At 39.3% G+C, this 18,338-nt stretch overlaps 5 protein-coding genes across 10 annotated transcripts; 2 read left to right on the forward strand and 3 right to left on the reverse strand.

The window, feature by feature from the left end:
- The first annotated feature begins 133 nt into the window (after nucleotides 1–133).
- meiob (meiosis specific with OB-fold) lies at nucleotides 134–5,372 on the forward strand. Its single transcript, XM_027006084.3, has 13 exons — nucleotides 134–520; nucleotides 714–771; nucleotides 1,402–1,533; nucleotides 1,616–1,688; nucleotides 1,978–2,173; nucleotides 2,265–2,365; nucleotides 2,444–2,496; nucleotides 2,585–2,680; nucleotides 2,796–2,894; nucleotides 3,411–3,555; nucleotides 3,657–3,843; nucleotides 4,177–4,263; nucleotides 4,994–5,372. Exons 1-13 carry the CDS (start codon nucleotides 455–457, stop codon nucleotides 5,096–5,098), a joined length of 1,398 nt encoding a protein of 465 aa, XP_026861885.2. The 5' UTR covers nucleotides 134–454; the 3' UTR covers nucleotides 5,099–5,372.
- A 77-nt stretch (nucleotides 5,373–5,449) lies between these two features.
- mlst8 (MTOR associated protein, LST8 homolog (S. cerevisiae)) lies at nucleotides 5,450–12,547 on the forward strand. 5 transcript variants are annotated; one of them, XR_014117217.1, is made up of 11 exons: nucleotides 5,450–5,590; nucleotides 5,847–6,008; nucleotides 6,176–6,227; nucleotides 6,314–6,476; nucleotides 6,564–6,639; nucleotides 6,775–6,927; nucleotides 7,059–7,183; nucleotides 7,319–7,482; nucleotides 8,027–8,109; nucleotides 9,140–9,569; nucleotides 9,660–12,547. XR_014117217.1 is itself a non-coding variant. In XM_027006057.3 (11 exons), the coding sequence occupies exons 2-10, from the start codon at nucleotides 5,880–5,882 to the stop codon at nucleotides 9,226–9,228; spliced, it is 996 nt and encodes a 331-aa protein (XP_026861858.1). In that variant the 5' UTR covers nucleotides 5,450–5,590; nucleotides 5,847–5,879; the 3' UTR covers nucleotides 9,229–9,246; nucleotides 11,292–12,547. The 5 variants fall into 5 exon arrangements, 3 of the variants coding, with proteins under 3 accessions (XP_026861858.1, XP_026861856.2, XP_026861859.1); XR_014117218.1 differs by having other exon boundaries at nucleotides 11,292–12,547; XM_027006057.3 differs by having other exon boundaries at nucleotides 9,178–9,246; nucleotides 11,292–12,547.
- On the reverse strand, nucleotides 9,407–12,214 carry bricd5 (BRICHOS domain containing 5). Its single transcript, XM_027006060.3, has 6 exons — nucleotides 12,077–12,214; nucleotides 11,645–11,773; nucleotides 11,200–11,352; nucleotides 11,009–11,116; nucleotides 9,918–10,068; nucleotides 9,407–9,544 (listed from the first exon to the last, which is right to left on the reverse strand). The coding sequence occupies exons 1-6, from the start codon at nucleotides 12,128–12,130 to the stop codon at nucleotides 9,453–9,455; spliced, it is 687 nt and encodes a 228-aa protein (XP_026861861.2). The 5' UTR covers nucleotides 12,131–12,214; the 3' UTR covers nucleotides 9,407–9,452.
- On the reverse strand, nucleotides 12,529–14,553 carry pgp (phosphoglycolate phosphatase). Its single transcript, XM_027006059.3, has 2 exons — nucleotides 13,727–14,553; nucleotides 12,529–13,596 (listed from the first exon to the last, which is right to left on the reverse strand). Exons 1-2 carry the CDS (start codon nucleotides 14,319–14,321, stop codon nucleotides 13,271–13,273), a joined length of 921 nt encoding a protein of 306 aa, XP_026861860.2. The 5' UTR covers nucleotides 14,322–14,553; the 3' UTR covers nucleotides 12,529–13,270.
- A 170-nt stretch (nucleotides 14,554–14,723) lies between these two features.
- Nucleotides 14,724–17,989, reverse strand: zdhhc4 (zDHHC palmitoyltransferase 4). 2 transcript variants are annotated; one of them, XM_027006072.3, is made up of 7 exons: nucleotides 17,902–17,989; nucleotides 17,505–17,642; nucleotides 16,875–16,948; nucleotides 16,353–16,531; nucleotides 16,150–16,275; nucleotides 15,589–15,833; nucleotides 14,724–15,137 (listed from the first exon to the last, which is right to left on the reverse strand). In XM_027006072.3, the coding sequence occupies exons 2-7, from the start codon at nucleotides 17,625–17,627 to the stop codon at nucleotides 14,847–14,849; spliced, it is 1,038 nt and encodes a 345-aa protein (XP_026861873.2). In that variant the 5' UTR covers nucleotides 17,628–17,642; nucleotides 17,902–17,989; the 3' UTR covers nucleotides 14,724–14,846. The 2 variants fall into 2 exon arrangements, with proteins under 2 accessions (XP_026861873.2, XP_026861874.2); XM_027006073.3 differs by lacking the exon at nucleotides 17,902–17,989 and having other exon boundaries at nucleotides 16,353–16,494; nucleotides 17,505–17,641.
- Between the last annotated feature and the right edge of the window lie 349 nt (nucleotides 17,990–18,338).

Below are 18,338 nucleotides of genomic sequence, written 5' to 3' on the forward strand. Positions count from 1 at the left end.
TATATATATATATATATATATATATATATATATATATATATATATATATATGTATGTATGTGTTTAAAAATTGGCTCTACAACGAATTTCCATCAGTCAACGTAATGGCTCTCGCGCCATAGCACGCGCTATACGTTTTCCACAGTAGTAGTGAGCCGGTTCGCCTGTGGTTTGCTCTTATACGCCACCAAGTTACATTTTTGTGTTCATTTGTGACACTTTGACGGTTTTTCAGGCAAGATATATCTTAACTGGGTAGCCATAACGTGGCGAGCAGTCGTGGGTCACAACTTGCTAGCGCATACAAAGATATAATCGAGTTAGCTGAGCGAGGTAGCTGTCCTAGCTAACATGGCTAACCACTGTGGACCTGACCAGCACCTGTGGTGGGTCACACCTGACTTGTCTTTACGTTCTCCTCTTGAGTGGCTTTTTTGTTGTTTCAGGTCCAAACATGGCATATGCTTCACTACAGAACTTCGTGTCAATATCTGCCTTAAGCCCAAATATCACACGTCCGGTGAGATTTTGTTATTCGTGCTAGCTACAGATATTTGATAACAAGTTATTTTTAATGTGGTTCTGTTACAGCACAGAACGTATCTTAGCTGCCTCTAGATAAAACAAAAGGCTTTGTAAAAATATATAGCCGCCTAAAGTGCGATGCCTAAATTCCTTGTAATTTTACAAAGTAAAACTTATATTGTTTTCAGAGTGTGGTTGGGATTATCATTGGAAAGACTGATGCAAGAGGATTTCCAGACAGGAAAAGTTAGTGACTTCATAATTTAAATAATTTGTGGCCTATGACATTTTTCAGTAATACTTAACCAGACAAAGAATTGGAATGTGTAACGGTGAGCGGTAAGGAGGCGGACGCGTGTGCGAGACATTGGAGAGCGAGACAAATCCGTAGTCGTAGTCCAGGGTCATAGAGCCAACACGGAGATTACGAGGATACATTATAAACAAACAAACACTCGAAGGCAAATAAGGTAAGCAGGCTATAACATAGACTAGGAACCACGAATGCTGGGATAACGAAACATGCTAACATAAACGAAAGCTTTGAAATACATCCGGCAAACACGAGCCCTCAGACAGGGTATAAATACATGAACTTAACAAGGTAGAAATGAGAGACAGGTGTGAGCAATCAAACGAGGGGCGGAGAAAACGAAACTGGCATGGAACGAAAACAAGACAGGGAAAACATGGAAGCTGGCAGGGACTAGCCGTGACAGAATGTTTTACATTTACGGCATTTAGCAGACAACTGTTGTAATGTTTTACAACATTTAGTGCATTACTCTCCTGGATTGTGTGCCATCTATTTTTACTTTTTTTTTTTTTTTTAGCATTTTATAAGAGTCATCAGTAAAGTTGCTCTTCACATTTCAGATGTTGGATCTGAAAGATTCACTTTCAGCTTCACCATTAAGGACTCACCAGACCATTTCATCAATGTTTCTTCATGGGGGAAGGAGGAATATATTCAAGGGCTTTGTAGCCACTTCAGAATTGGAGATTGTGGTGAGAAATACCTCGTGAATAACTTCGCAGGTGACATACAGAAAACCACAACTTGTAGTTCAGATTTTAATTTGTTTTTCAGTTATCATTGAAAATCCTCTTGTTGCTGCCAAAGATCCTGAGAAAGAAGACAGGTTCTGTCCCTCAACCCCAAGGTAAAATATGACATTTAAAAAACTTATATAGGAAATATGCAATAGGAAAATATGTACAGAAGCTGTAAAGAAGCTATCTATATTCCATCTTCTGTTCACATATGACACTATATGGCATTTGTAACTGGTACATAAGCATAGGAAGAGAGGAAAATATGTTGTATCTAATTGTGTGTGGGCACTAAAATGTCCCAGTGGTACAACAGTAGCCATGAAAGAGGCCATGCACTTGGTGCAGAGCTTTTTTTTTTTCCTTAATGGTTAAAAAGTGTTTCATGGTATCCCTCAGTTTCTACAGACTGCTGGTGACAGAAGTTCACTCAACCATAAGGATGTGTTCAGATTTAGACACAGAGACCAGGCTTCTTCCTCTGTTTCACATACCAGTAAAGGACTCTAGGGATTTCTACACACTTGGAGATATTACTGCAAATGGACAAAGCCTAGATGGAAATTTCATTAACATTTTAGCTGCTGTACGATCGGTAGGAAACTATCATATGTCCTGGCAAAGAGCAAATGTTTCTAGGCAGAATAATTTTGTACATGTTTTGTATCTCAATATATCCACTCAAGGTCAGTGAACCAAAGTACTTTACTACTTCAGATGGACGGAAAGGACAGAGGCTAGAGATCAGGCTCTTTGATGAAACTTTGACATCCTTCCCATTAATATGGTACGTTTGAAATTCATGTCCAAAGCTGTAATTTCATCATAATATAGTGCTTATTCTTACTAGTGGTTTCATTTATAGCTGGGATCGGGAGACAATTCAGCTTGTGCAGCCTCTGACACCACGAGAGACCGGTATAGTAATTCACAGAAGATAAACTTTTTACATGCTTGTGTGTAACATTAGGTTTTCTATAGATAGGTATTTATATTTAACTTGCAGTGGTCTTCATAGTGGATGCTCGCATCAGCTTTGACACTTTTCGTAACAGTATGGTGGCAACAGTGACCTCGAAAACAATCATTACCATCAACCCTGGTAAGTATGCTTGTACATTACATTTCTTTTAAACTTCTCCTATAAAAATATAGTTCTTAATAAACTGTGGACATTTAGTCAAGGATTACATTTGTAACCAAGTTTTAATCTATAGATACATCAGAAGCCAATCAGCTATTCGGTTATGTAAGGGAATTATCAGAAAATGGACAGCTAGATGAGCAAGAGACAGAACTGAGTGAAAATGAATGTTGTAAGTGCAGAATGATACCTTTTGTGCCATACGTGTACATTAAACGATAGTGGCATGCATTCAGATAGATCAAGTTCAAGTTCAAGAAGTTTTATTGTCATTTCAGCTATATACAAGTACACAACAAAAACGAGACAATGTTCCTCCAGGACCATGGTGCAACATAAAAACAACAGTGCAACAGACAACATGCTACACAAGTGCAAACAGTCCAATATAGTGCAAAATGTCATTAAATAAATATTAAATAAACAATAATAAATACAGGACAGGACAAATACAAAATGAGTAGACAGTGCAATTTAGCACAGTACTGGGCATATGTAAAGCGAGTTGTGCATAGCAATCAATGACATGCTACCCTGAACATAGCAGTCACCAGTAGCAGCCAGAACAGTTCAGAGTACAGTGCTGGTTTAGGTAGTAGGATAATGTGCAAGACTGCAACAGGAGTGCATAGTTTATTTGTGTGAGATTTGTGTAGATACTAAATCGGTGTGTTTACACTTATTTCAGTGGAATCTATTGGTGATGTGCTGACAGTGAGTCAAGCTAAAGCCATAGCCCAAGAAAGTTGTGATGGCTTCTATGGTGTTACATATGGGTTCATCACCACTCTAGGATTGGATTCCTCCATATCCAAAGTAATTCGGAGCAGATGGTAAGTCTGAATTGCTTTGTGGTCAAGTGAAGCCTATCTTGTGACATTCCTGTTCTCCACAGAATTGATCTTAATCTGAATGAGTAACCTTTATGCCATAGTGCCAGATGCAAATTTCAAGTCAGTGAAGAAGTTGGGACGTGCACCAACACAGGCTGTCCAAATCAAGGACAGTCACTTGAAGTGACAGCAGCCTTCCATCTGCTGGTGGATATCAGCGATCACACGGGAACTCTGCAGACATGCAGCCTGTCAGGATCAGCAGCTGAAAAAACACTGGGATGTACTGTGAGTTCTGAAAACTCAGATTTTTTGTTAGAGAGTGGACTGGGCTAGTATATGCAATTTTGTCAGATTTTTCTTAAATATGAAATTGGATATTCTTATGTGTTAGGGATTATGTGGGGATTTGAAGGCAACCATAAAACTGTTTAGTTTGTAAACCAACTGTCCCAATGTGGTCTACATAGAATGTGACATAAATCTAACTGAAAGGTTGATCTAAATATTGGGGTTCATTAAGTAAGGTGACAGAACATAAGAATAAAAGATGAAAGCATTTTATGGCTATTGTAATTTAACTCCCTGGGTTTACCAAAGCAAACATTGTTTCCATTTCAGTCTGAGGAATTCATTGGTCTCTCAGAACGAGAAAGGACGGCCATGAAGTGGAGGTTTCTTCTAGAACGATGCAAAATTTATCTGAAGGTTTAAAATGCTTTTAAGGTTTAAAATGCTTTGAGTCCTGGATATTTTATTCTTCTTTAAGGCTCCACCATTAGTTCAACTGTGACAATACGAGGAGAGGCAGGATGCGGGGACGAGACACGATGACAGAAACACAATTTTATTCGTACTCACAAGCAAACACACGACAACCCCCAAACGATAAACACATCTCACAAAGCATATTTCAAACACCAACAACACGCACTACAACACAGGGGACATATAAAGACTCAAGGCGATTACACATAATACGGAATAGGTGGACAATACGAGAGGGCATGGCAACACAGACGAACACACACGACGTTTGAGGAGGGGGGCGAGGCCATAACGTGACATCAACCATATTTGTTAATTGTGCAGTTTTAATGAACATAATAATTTTAGACAATATATTTGGATAATCACAAAAGCCTGAATTATTTTAAATTAAGTTTTCAGTTGAATGATCTGCATAGTGCATCAGATTCATGTAGATAAAATAATAAATCAGATATGTTTGGTAATAAGTCACAGAAATTGTCATTACATGTACTGAAATACAGTTAATTTCAAGTGTTTGCACTTTGTTGGTTTCTGACAATTTTGAACAGTATATCATATTTTGCAGGTTTTGTTTATCACAATTTTGCCTTAGAATAGTTATTTGAGCATTTCTTTTTTTCTATTCTCTTTTCTAAACAGATTGTTTTTCTTTTCCTTTTATCAGGTGTTTCCATCCTCCAAAAGAAAAAATGGGATGAGAGTGAGTGTCCTGTCCTGCACACATGCTGATCCAGTGGAAGTGAATCAAAGCATGTCTGCCTTGACATGAGTCTGCCAAAGCATGTCTGCCTTGACATGAGTGTGCTAAATCAACAAATCCATCTGACATTGTGCACAAGAATTTAAATGAAATAGTGTTATGTTGTTGGTGTTGCACATTAAATGAAAATGTATTAATGTTAGAATGTTAGAAATGTATTAATGTTAGAAGTCAGGCAGAATGCATTGTCATATGAAAGACGCATGTATATATGTGTGTGTTATGCATTAAATATTTGTGTATGTGCATTTATTAAATATATGCTTCGCATAATTTCCTCAATAAATAAATATTATAAAATACTGTTTAAATGACCTTTGTAAGTTTGTTGGTGCCCTTGCTCTGTGCCGGAACCAATGAACGTTTAACGTGTTTCAGTGGGGTAGTATTTGGTAATGCTATCCGGCTGTAAATGTCTCTTGTAAATTATATGAGTAGCTCTTAATATTTCAAAATTCTCGTTATATTATTTATTTAGATTAGTCGTGCGTCTTTTGATAGGTAAGCAAGACTTTATATCTACGTTTGTTGATATGGTTTGACGAGTCTGACATTTAGGACTAGCTATGGCTGCTGGCTAGCAAGTTAGTTAGCTAGGTAGCTAATTCACTTTATGATCTAGACAGCTAGGATAGCTACCTATCGTCTACAGTAGCGAGTAAACTCTACTGGTACTACTAGATAAGATACTAAAATTATCTAGAAGAGATGTGGCTTTTGCACATTTAGAGATATTGTGTTTTCCATTTTTTTATAGGTGAAAACTGGGGCGAGCCCTAGAAAGTTAACCATGAATGTAAACCAAGGCACAGTTGGAAGTGATCCAGTGATCCTTGCCACTGCTGGATATGACCACACTGTGCGATTCTGGCAGGCACACAGTGGCATTTGCACAAGAACTGTTCAGCATCAGGACTCTGTATCCTTTTAGTTGAGAAATGTCGGTGTGCACTGCGTCTGTGTATAACAATGTGCATACCAAATCCCTTGAAGTGTACAGCTACTGTACAATGTACTTTTAACAGTAGCAAACAAAAAAATGAACAGTTGCTTACTAAGCAAAGGATGACTTAACTCAAACATCAGCAGGTGAATTCTTTAGAAGTAACACCTGACAGGAGCATGATCGCAGCAGCTGGTATGTACACAGATAAATATACATTTATTATTAGTTTTTACTCTTTTTCTTCAATTATTTTTAGTTTTTCCTTTTTCTGTTTTCAGGTTATCAGCACATACGCATGTATGACCTAAATTCAAACAATCCAAACCCAGTGATCAACTATGATGGTGTTAGCAAAAATATTACATCCGTGGGCTTCCATGAAGATGGGAGATGGATGTACACTGGAGGAGAGGACTGCATGGCACGCATCTGGGATCTGAGGTGTTAAATCATTCCCATAATATTATGGGAAAAATGTTTCTAGGAAAGTTTAGACTTCAGAAATAATGTAAACTTTCTTGTATTCAGGTCCAGAAATCTGCAGTGTCAGAGGATCTTCCAGGTCAATGCACCAATAAACTGTGTGTGTCTCCATCCCAACCAAGTAAGAGTGTTTTTACTGCACTTCATGCTTCTATTAATAAAATTCCTGTGGTTGCAGATTTGATGCCCTTTTTTTTTTTTAACTCCTTCCTCTAGAGGGAGTTAAAGGGTTTTTCTCATTTCTTCCTTCTGTAAGGCTGAATTATTTGTTGGGGATCAAAGTGGTGTGATCCACATCTGGGATCTTAAAACAGACCATAATGAGCAGCTCATCCCAGAACCAGAGGTTTCTGTGAACTCTGTGCACATTGATCCTGATGCTAGCTACATGGCTGCTGTCAATAGCTCAGTAAGTAGAATTCTTCCACTTGCTCTGTATCACATCGCAATTTCTTCCCTTTCATTTGCACTTAAGTAGTCTGAAAATAGGTGACTGGGCCACTGTTTGAATGCATAGTGTTTTGTTTTTTTCTTGCACAGGGTAACTGTTATGTCTGGAATTTGGCCGGAGGAATCGGTGATGAGGTGACACAGCTTATTCCCAAGACAAAAATTCCTGCTCACAAGCGCTATTCTTTGCGCTGCAAATTTAGTCCTGACTCCACGTAAGTTGATCGTAAATTAATAATTTTAAAAATCATGTGGTTGTTTCCACTGACACAAGTAGGCCAACTATTACTATGTGTTTCATACTAGATAATAGTTGTCACCTATATATTTTGATAATGATTCCCTTATAGATTGCTGGCCACCTGCTCTGCCGACCAGACATGTAAGATCTGGAGAACCTCCAACTTCTCACTGATGACAGAGCTGAGCATTAAGAGCAACAACCCTGGTGAGACATCCCGCGGCTGGATGTGGGACTGTGCGTTCTCTGGAGACTCCCAGTACATCGTCACAGGTGAGCATGTGGAGCAGAAATTGGAAGGGTAAATCTCAGATGTCTTATCTTGCGAAAATACCACCTTTGCTTCACCCCCACATTCTAAAGAAACTAATTAATCTACTTACTAAATAGATTATTAAATAGATCTAAATACTCTGAGGTATGTTGCTGAATATGTAAATACCTGACAATGATTCATTGAAGGAATCCATAATAAAATCCATAATAATTGTGAACATAAGGTAGGGTAAAGGCCTATACTGTAGCAAGGCAGTGAACCAGCACAGTTCATCGAATATTGTGTCTGAGTAGCATTGTCAAATCTGGCCTGTTTTTCACTGTAGTCAAGTTCTTTGATTAGAGTGGACCTCATATCTTTGATGGCTTTTGAGGGATCTGTTGTCAGCGGGGGGAAAACATATAGAATCTTATTTGATCTGAGCACAAAAAGTCCTTTATCTTTTGTATTACCTTTTTTGTGTCTTTTACAAGAAATCACTTCTATATCTTTAGATCATTAATGATGTGTCTTTCATTTTAAAAATCCCTTGGTTTCCAGCCTCTTCAGATAACCTGGCACGTCTGTGGTGTGTGGAGAGCGGGGAAATCAAACGGGAGTACAGCGGTCACCAGAAGGCTGTGGTGTGTTTGGCCTTCAATGACAGTGTGCTCGGCTAACTCGGTCTGCTGCCATCTAGCCCGGCAGCCTCGCATTACACAATTACCAACAGAACTATTGAACATGACCTATTTAAAGCTACACCTATCACTAAGTCCTTGCATTTTTCATTGCCTCAACCATCATGACCTCTGATGTTAGACAATGGTTATTACGGAGATTGCACTTGTAAGTATGGCATCAAGATTGTGACAGAGGTGATAATTCTATCATTCTCAATGACATGTTGTATATTTTAATGACAATATGCCATCTGTGTGAATGAGTCAACATTCGACATGAACAAAAGTGACTCATCAGACCATGTCTGAACTATTCTGAGAAGACATTGCATAGCACACACAAGGGCTCTCCGTGGAAAATGCTATGATTCATCTTAGTCATTTATGATGTACAGAATTTCACAACTAATGGTGTCTGGTTCAGTAAGGATCCTGCTGTATGTGTTGCATTAAGTGTGGCCCTGGGGTGATAATTAGTATAGTCACATAATTAGTTATGTACAATTAATTTTGCAGCCGTTTCTATCATGTTAAGACATGTAAGCATTTCTAAAATGAAATAGAAAGATTTAAAGGTATAATACACATTTGAACTTATATATCAAAATCCTAAAAGTACTTGATTTTTAAAATATTTAAGCAGTAGAAAAATTCACCATTAACCTAAGGGAAGGTTAAATCAGTGAAGCATTACCATTTTTAATTAAAATTAAATTTAAATTAATTAAAATGTGTAGCATAGCACTGAACTGGAGTGGACTGAAGTTGCTCTAAAGAGAAAGGGCATCACAGTTTTTAAATGCCCCGTATTTTGATATTTTATTGGCCTTCTCCACTAATACTGCTCTAGAGGTCCCCTACATATCTGTTTATAACTGCACATTTTTAAGTAAAATGTACATCTGTAAAATGTTATTGTTTTATTATACTGGAAGATTTTAGCCCCAAATCATTATTATATTCCTAAAACATGTTTGTGTTCTTTGTTCAGACGAATGGTTCACCTGATATAATGGTGCTTTATTATAGACCAGCAGTGCTTGCAGTTACTCATCTGCATCAGGTTACAAGAAATACTAGCAGCAATGAGTCTTACAGGTGAGTAATTTTGAAACGACAGGGGGATGGTTTACAGAGGAGAAGGGTGATGAGTAGGACATTGTAGGTTACAAGGATTCTGTTTGCTCTATGGTTGTGTTTGAGCAATGGTCTGTAACTGGGTTTAGGGCGTGGCTTCCTTTAGTTGCTTTTAGTTGCAGATCTGGCATGGCGTGAGTGCGCTCACGCGCTCTCAGGAAGGAGCCTCACTCTGGCAGGTAGTAGAAACACACAGACACGCAGATGTTGCTCGGGAAGCAGATGTCGATGCAGAAGTAAATGAGCCTTTCTTTGGGACCTGCGGGGTGGTGTGAGAAGCCCAGGTGAGTGTGGTGGAACGCTGAGTGCTGATATAAATCACAAAATCACTGCATTAGCTGAAGTCTTGTTCCCATTTCTCATTATGCCTCCAGAAAAGGTCACGACTGGAGTGCTGGATTGTGTTTCTTGGCCATCTATTGCTCTAAAGAGCTCCCCATCATGTCAATTTACTTGACTTGTGCAATACCTGACTTCTGAATACCATATTTGGTCTTTATGATGTCTAAGCAATGTAAACAAAATTATCAAAAGGAATATTTTGTTATAAACTACGCTTTGTGAGGCTATCAAAATACAATAAAGAAACCATTTGCATTTAGTATAGGGTGCATTTGTAAGGGTTGTCTTACTGTTAGATCTCCTGGTCCAGTACACGGGTCTCTGATGGCAGAGAGCCTGCAGTGGTTTCTGTAGAGTTGAGGCATCTACGCGGCTGCCTCCTAAAACGCCCAAAAACTCTTTGTGTCTTTGGGTCTCGTTATGTAGCAGCCACACCTGAGCCTGAAAGAAACATACAGTGTTTTATTGTGGTGTGTAAGGAATTGTGGCTGCTTGGTGCCATTCAGATTAATTTTTTGTGTTGTTTTCATTCAACATAGAAAGAGTTTATAATTACAACATTTACTGAGAGATCAGACAGACTCTTATGTTCATAGTGTATTGCTTCAGTAAGCATACAAAAAACAGTCTATATGTCTGTCAACGGCTTGTGCATATAAATGTATTTTGGCAAAAAATCTTGAATGGAATGTTCTCTTTTGGGGAGGAGACTGAATTACCCATAGTTTGTTAATGCCCTAAATTAAGTTCAATAATGCCAAAACATTTAGAAGAGGAAAAAAAAAACAACCTCATGCCAAGATTTCGACCTGGACCATGATGCACTCTATGTCAACAATAACAACTCATCCATTCTCAGCAGGATCTTAACCCAGCACAGAAACACCTTGCTTACTGCCAAGAGAAGTGTGTGCTGCGCAGGTCTCGGCCCTGTTAACGGAAGGGCTAGCTTTCTGCCCAGTAGGGACTTGGAACAGGAAAAAACCAACAGAGTGTCCATTGTGCACTCTGTGGTCCCATTCTGTAATGGGATCGTTGGAGGGCGGATCAGATGTGCTAAGGAATTCAAGTCCAGTTAGACCAAGCTTGCCTGAACCCTATGCGGTCCATTACTCCTTTTCTGGAGTCACAGAAGAGAAAGCAGCCAAAAGAGCTCCCTAATCGGGTCCGGAGCGGTGGGGTGGCTGCTTTGTTCAAGCGTCAGTCAACCTGCAAGCAGTAGCACTTGGACAAGGGCACAGGCCTTCTGCTGATCTCCCTATGAGGTCATGTCATGTTTCAGGAACACCTCAGCTAAAATGCCAAAGTACAGAAAAGGATTTTATGTTATCTTTCACGAGGAGGATAGCCTTTTGAGACAATATTATTTGAAAGTTGTTACCTGTTGTTCTGACTCATTCAGGAGAATGTGCATGTTTTCATAATCTGTCATCTCCATTTGACGAAGAAGGCAGGTCTCTTGGTTGTCTGGTTTATAGCATACGAGGCCCTGAATGAGAGATATGACTGAATAGTTTCTGTAGAAAAAAAAACTGCATAATTCCATTACAGATAAAAATAGGAGAATCTTACATGTTTAATGTCAAAAAGTACAGTAGAGGTGTGGTTGGCTTGAGAGGTCACATAATAAGTCACTATGTTGTTGTGTTTGTCCACTAATGCAGACTGGTTTATCAGAGCAGCAGGATGGTCAGGAGCTGTGATTCGGACAACCTGCAACGAAGACTGTTTGGGAAAGCTTGATCTTTTGCATGTTTGTTTGTTTTGGTCTCCATCCCCACCAAATTGACTTAATGGTTTGAAATCATACAATTCTAAATATGAAATTTGGTTTGCTATACAGCTGTAATTTCCAGAACATAATTAGTCTAATTACTCCTAATAATCGTACGTTTGCTTATTGCCCAGTAGGAACTATTAATCATCACACTCAGTAATTTCACATATAACCATTTTACTGTAAGCTTACTATAATTTGAAAATGGTGCTAATTGGAACTAGATACCATGATTCTTACCTGTGTATCTGACTGGAGTGCTAACTTCCCAATGACAATGAAGGCAATGGTAACAATGAGCAGTATGGCAGCAAGGCTGCTCCAGAACACCCTGGCAGGAAACCTGGAGTGGCTTGTGGTGCCACAGTACTAAGACAAAACCACAAACAAGCACATAAATATAAGTGTACACCCAAACAATACTGTCCTGAGATGTTTCAACACTGAGTGGCCCACAATTCCTGTAAGGCAAATGGACATTTTTGATCTATATTACATTGTCAGTGGGTATTCTCTATGTAAAATCCTTTCATTAACTGGACCAAATCATCAATTAAGCAAGGGTCAGCACATGACCTGTTGTATTCTGTTACATTTCAAAGTTAAAGCAACTTTGTTGACACAAACCAATTGCAAGGAAAGAACCAATCAGAAAGCTTTATAAAATCTCACCATGCATTGTGGGGCCACCAGACTGGTTTCTGAGTATTTCCAACACCTCACCATTCTGCCTCTAGTTGCTTCGCCTCACAGTCCCTGGCCTTACCCCTCTCCACATCAGGCTGTGTTCATGACTGGGACTAACCAAGAGAGGCTGTTGTATACGTACCCAGTACCTCAGTGCCATTCTTTAACAACTCCCCACCCTATTCAGTCACACACCAGATTGTCCAACCCACTGGCTACTACCCCACCTTGTACAATAGACAAAGGGGAGAAGCAGGTTTTTTTTTTCTGTGGACAGGGCTTGTCATCGCAAAGACTCAGTTATTTTAGGGATCCATGCCCTGTAGCTGCTGACTGCCCAAGGTGACTTTCATTTCAGGCACTGTAATAATCACGGAAACATCTGATAACTTAATTACATGTAATAACTTGGAATATTGTGACACTGTACACAGTGATTTTGGTTCTGTTAATATTTATTTCATCTTCACAAGAGGACATCATCTTCATTTGTTCGAGGCAAGATAAAAACTGAAACAACTCCATGAAGAACTTATGGTAAAATTAATGAGGAACATGAAATAAAACTGCAGTCATTTAGAATGCCTTTTCATTCTTTCAGCTCTGCAAAGAAAATCTTTATGTTTAAGTAATGTGTGTAAGTAACTGGCCCGGGTAACACACATCTCTGAGCAGAAACTGTAGTATAATCCATTAACATAGAACAATTAATCTAGTCTACTGAAAGTACCTGAGCTCTTTAAAATACATAACAGAATATGCAAATGCATCACATGCTCCCATTACATTTCTGTGTATAAGTGTTGATATCTTGATTCAAACATGCAAAAAAATAATTAAAGATATTTGGGGGGAAAAAAAGACTGACAAGTTAAACACTGCACCTCTCAAAATAAACATTGGAGAACTGCCATTTTTATCTAATATAACAAATTATTAGTGTAATCTAGCCCATGCTCACACTGTTAATACAATGACCACGGTCTACGGCAAATTACTCTCATTGAAATGCCTCATGTTGTATGGAAATATGCAAATATCCAGCTATTTTACAGTCCTCTTTGTTATTGTATTAATCACTCCTTTTAACAGTAAATATCAAGTTAATGTGCCATTTGTTCCATTAGCTTCTTTTTTCTTCATGCAGGATGACTGATAAACCCTAATAAATACACATGCCTATCCTTGTAGGGCAGGTAAAATCTCTGCAATGCTATCAACATAATAATCAGGCACCATTTCTTGACGAATTGGGCATCCACTTCTTTGGTGAGCTTCCACATCAGCTATTGTTGATACCCCAGTCAAGGTCAGCAGAGTCTTCAGGCCACAGCTGGAGCCTAACATGATGTCAGTGTCCAGTCTGTCTCCAACCATGAGACACTTGTTAGGGTCTAAGACAAACTGGCTGGCCACACATTTAAACATGAAGCTGCTAGGTTTCCCAACCACCTGAGCTTGACGCTGTGCTGCTGTCTCAACAGCTTTTAAAAGGCAACCAGTCCCTGTGGTTAAAAAAAAAGAAAGAAAAAAAGCAGGTTTATGTCTTGACATCAGTGTACAAATGCTGTTTTATTATTTTTGAAAATGCATCGTTAACAAAATATTCGTTATGGGAGTAGTTAGTGGAGTCACCTGGAACTGCTTTGTCACCTTCCAGTGGAAGTCTCGTATCTGTGTTCGTGCCGACGAACTGACATTCCGGATTGCAGAGGTACTGCAGCGCTCGATTCAGTTTGGCATAACTAAAATGTTCATCAAACCCGACCAGCACGGCTTTCACCTCTGGGTCCAGCGGAACATTTGCCCAGTCATTCTGAACTCCTGATATGTGATCGGGACCCACACCAACCGCCTGGATTCCCATGGTTTCCAGTTCTTGCCTCATTGCGTTACTGCCAATTAGATACACCTTACCGTCGAGTTTGCATACCGTTTTGAGGTACACCGCCGAGCAGTAAGCCGTCCCGAACACTTCGTCTTCACGGGCATTGAAACCTAGTTTACCCAGTTTGTCCGCATACATTTTTCGGGTCTTGGTGCTGTTGTTGGTGACAAAAAACACACGCTTGCCGCCCTTTTTCAGTGAGTTGATCACTTCGGGGGCGCCAGGAATGGCTTGGTCCCCTCGCCATATCACGCCGTCGCAGTCGAACAGCACACTGTCCACGGAGTCGAGCAGGTCCCCGATGGAGGCGCCGCTGAGTCGGGCACATTTGGACACGGCCATCGGCAAATAACGCTGGTTCTCTTAACCTGCCGGTTGTCCTTGTTATTAGCACCAGCTGCGGGCTTTTGTCCTTCGCCGCGGTCCAAAGCTACTGGCTGATCAGGCGTATCTTTAATCGGCGGCCGTTCAACCCTGTCACGCTTGTCTTGTAGGTTATAACGTTTAATTTATTCGCATGTCTTCAGCATAGCTTAGCTAGCTAGTGACCTGCCCTTACCATACGAGCCGCTTCCGCACCGCTTTAAAGCGACAGAAACTTCTTTTTACCAGTGACTTATATGCGAAATATATAAAAAAAAGTTAGAAAATGTTATTTTGCATTCATATATGATTAACATAATTAATCAAGAAAATTAAAAACACCTACCATAGTGTGGATAAATAGCAAACATTTGTTTAGTTAACAGCATAAAATATTTATTTCAAACAAAACATCCACCAAAACAAAATACAAGATGATGTATAAAAAGTACACAGTGTGAAAATGGGTCTCTTAAAAGTGTACACAGTGTGAAGATGTGTCTCTTAATTGTTTTTCTTCTGAATAGGGTTTAAGGGCCAAAAGACCTCCCCAAGATTTTTCAGGAATCCTCTATGATAAAACCCTCGTACTGGGTTGTAGGCAGTGAAGCACTCAGGCCTAGAGACAGGGTGGCAGTGTTGGCACCCGTGACCTTTCCGTTTGAACCATTCATTGGAAGTCTGATTCACCAGTGCCAAATAAAAGTGAAACATGGAATATCCCACCAGGAGGAAAAAAACAAATATCAGGAAACCAAGCATGAAGACAATTCTTGGGAACGTCATGAAGAGGTGCTGCAGAGAGAATCCAAGATTTATTTATTATTAGAGATCAATAATGTTAGTGTTATTATTTGAGTCCAAAAAAATGTTTTATGGATTTAGACTTGGTGAGATTTCTTTTAAATTGTTACCAGCTTACTAAAATTACTGATTTAAAATAAAGATAAAATAAAGTATTACTGTAAATAAGGTCAGTATGAGCCATCACTTGTACATATGGAAGATCAGATAAGAGGACATACTACTATTGTTATTATTACTATTCTTGGAGAAAATAGCTTTTAGGGTAGTTGATGGCATGTTTGGTTACACAGAGAGAGCAAAAACTAGTGAAACTGCATCCACATCTGGCTAAAGTTGCAAGGAATTACTGCATCTACAAACAAGCCCCTTTTGAAGAAAGCAGAGAACTTTTCATTTTACATGTAGTGTTCATCCAACTGTGTGCACCAAGGCTGCCTACCTGTATGACAAAGGTCAGCCCTGCAGACTGCTGCTGACCCTGCTCATCAATGTAGTGTGTTTGCATGAGGCCAGAGCGCAGGACAGCGTGGAACAGCATGTCTGCTGTCAGCAGAGCTAGATCACCTGCCATGGCGCACACACTTAGCAGATAAAGCAGGAAGTATCTAGTGTTCTGAGCACCAATGCAGTTGTTCACCCACACGCAGTGGTGGTCGAATCTCTGGACACATCGGTTGCAGAGCCCTGCACACAAGAACAATAATTTTAAGAATGCATTTGTTTTAGAGATTAGAAATATGCACAAGACAGTGAGGGACCGCAAACAAGTGTGCATGGAGTAGCTTCTGTGGAAAATAAATGCCTTTCCCAGTTAGTGTCACAAGAAAGAATACAAGAGCTACCAGGAAGCGGAAAGTTTCATTAATGTGATCTGAAAGCAACTAGACTCAAAGTGGCAAGCTGTCAGGAATGTCCAAAAACCGGTCTATAAAACCCAGTGTCGGTGAGCTTTCACACGACTTCACCCTTCTGCAGCATTCTTCAATACTGTCATACTTACTACAGTGCTTAGACCTGGCAGGTTTCATTAGCTGACATGTTGGGCACATAATTCCCTCTTGAAACAACTTCTCATCATATTGGTACACCTTCAGTAGCGCGCCGTGGTTTTCCTTTGTTAGTGTACCTGAAGAGTCAAATAAAGTTGTACTGAGCTCTAATAATTTGTATTATGATAAACAATGTAGGATTTATTTTGTTTACCTGGATCGCTATGACAACAGAGGCAGAAGAAGCAGGATTTTAGAACCAGGAGAGCATATGGAATACACACATTAATCAACCTGGTGTCCATTTCCAAACAGAACCCAAAGACCTCGTATGAGAATTCTCCATACACAGCAGCCTCAAGGATAAGGTGCAAGTAAATGAAGGTGTTATTTCTGTTGCAGAGGAGAAACGGCCATGTTTATGATGATGTAATATATGAAAATAAAAAGAGAAACTAATGAGAAGCTGGTCAGCAATCAGGTATGTTACAAGAGAGTCAGGATATTACAAAAAAATTGTGAAAATGAGTCTTGGCAAATAAATGCAAGAATTCACTAACGCAAACACATACAAAGGAAAAAAATCTGCCCTATAATTGAAGGGATTTTGAACCGGATTACCTCATGTGCTTAGTAAATCAGCAGTTATGCACATGTGGATTATATAATGTACAACATGCATGAATGCAGGAAGGAATGAATAAATAATGAGGTGAGATTTTCCTGAAATTCTCACCTCTGATGAAACAGTCTGTGCAGAATCTTGCGGCAAATGCTTTGGATACATTGTGGAATCCATGGTGAAACCACCTAGGAAATTGTTCAGAAATTACTCAAAGAATTCCCTGGAATTTCACACCAAAATTTGTCAATATAATGAACTTTCCAGTTCTACTAGGCTTTAAAGTGAACGGTAGTGGGTCTGTGTGCTTAGTGCTGAGCCCTAGCCCTGCTCTGGAGCTATGTTACCGACCACACGTGCCCTGGCCATGATTACATATTTACATTTTCGGCATTTGGCAGATGCCCTTATCGAAAAGCAACGTACCCATGTTTAATGGTATGATAGTATGTGTACCCAACAGGAATTGAACCTATGACCTTGGTGTTGCTAGCACCCTGCTCTACCTCCTCTATCAGGCAAATTACAGGAACTAAGATTACCTAACTGGTGTCAGTTGAAAAGGTCACAGATGTGGTGGTTAATTTAAGGCCATCACTTGGACTGTAAGGTTCATGTGCACTCTGCCAGGTGGGAATATTTGAATATTCTAATATTCTTGAACTTTTATTTTCCATAAATCCATTTAATGTTAACTTGAGATTTGATAGTACAGCGCCACCCTGTGCAACACTTGAGTATTACCTCGGTGATGGTGGTGTACAGCCGCCCAAAAGGAGTCTGTTGTTGCCCAGAGTACTTACAAACTAGAGCAATGCAGGTGAGAACAACTACCACATAGATGCAAAAAAGAGTCAAAAAGTCCATTTCTTGCCCGCAACACTGTAGAAATAAGAAAGTATGGTAAAGGATACCTCGAGGGTGTTTTTTGTTTGTTTCAAGTTGCGACTTTCAAGTTGCATTACAGAGTAAATATGTAAGACAGCTATCAATGACTTGAATAGCAAGTTAGCTAGCGGTTAATTAACGCTAGTAAGATAATCAGGAAAGCAAGATTTCATACGTTTTCATGTATGCTGCGCAAAATATTCTTGTGAGAACTAATTACAAAAAAGGGCACGCTACTATTTTTATTTATTACCTTTCTTCATATGTACACCATCCTTAAACCTATACTCGCGAGTGTATTTCCTCATGCCTTCTTTTCCCTCGGTCAACTAGTAGTGACGAAGCACGTGAAAATCCATAGTAGGACAACGCCAAAATAAAAGTCACCAATCGTGTTAAAACTAGTTAAACGTTCAAGATAGAACGAACGTGTGTATAATTTTAATAATTGCGTGATTAATAATACAAGTATTTAAACACTCACATTAGTTTTGTGATATAGAACCTTCAATGTTTTGTAGAATTTTTGACTCACAAAGTAGCAGGGTGGGGGGAAACTGGGGTCTTCAAATATTTCAAAGATCACACTTTATGTGACAAAACTAAGTACATCTGAAACATATTCATTACCCACTACTTATTAATAGGCTATATGTATTTATTTTTGATATGTATGGTTATACATAACAA

This window comes from Electrophorus electricus, chromosome 15 (genome assembly GCF_041902795.1).
Source record: "Electrophorus electricus isolate QZ-2024a chromosome 15, ASM4190279v1, whole genome shotgun sequence".
Taxonomy (NCBI): Eukaryota; Metazoa; Chordata; class Actinopteri; order Gymnotiformes; family Gymnotidae; genus Electrophorus; species Electrophorus electricus.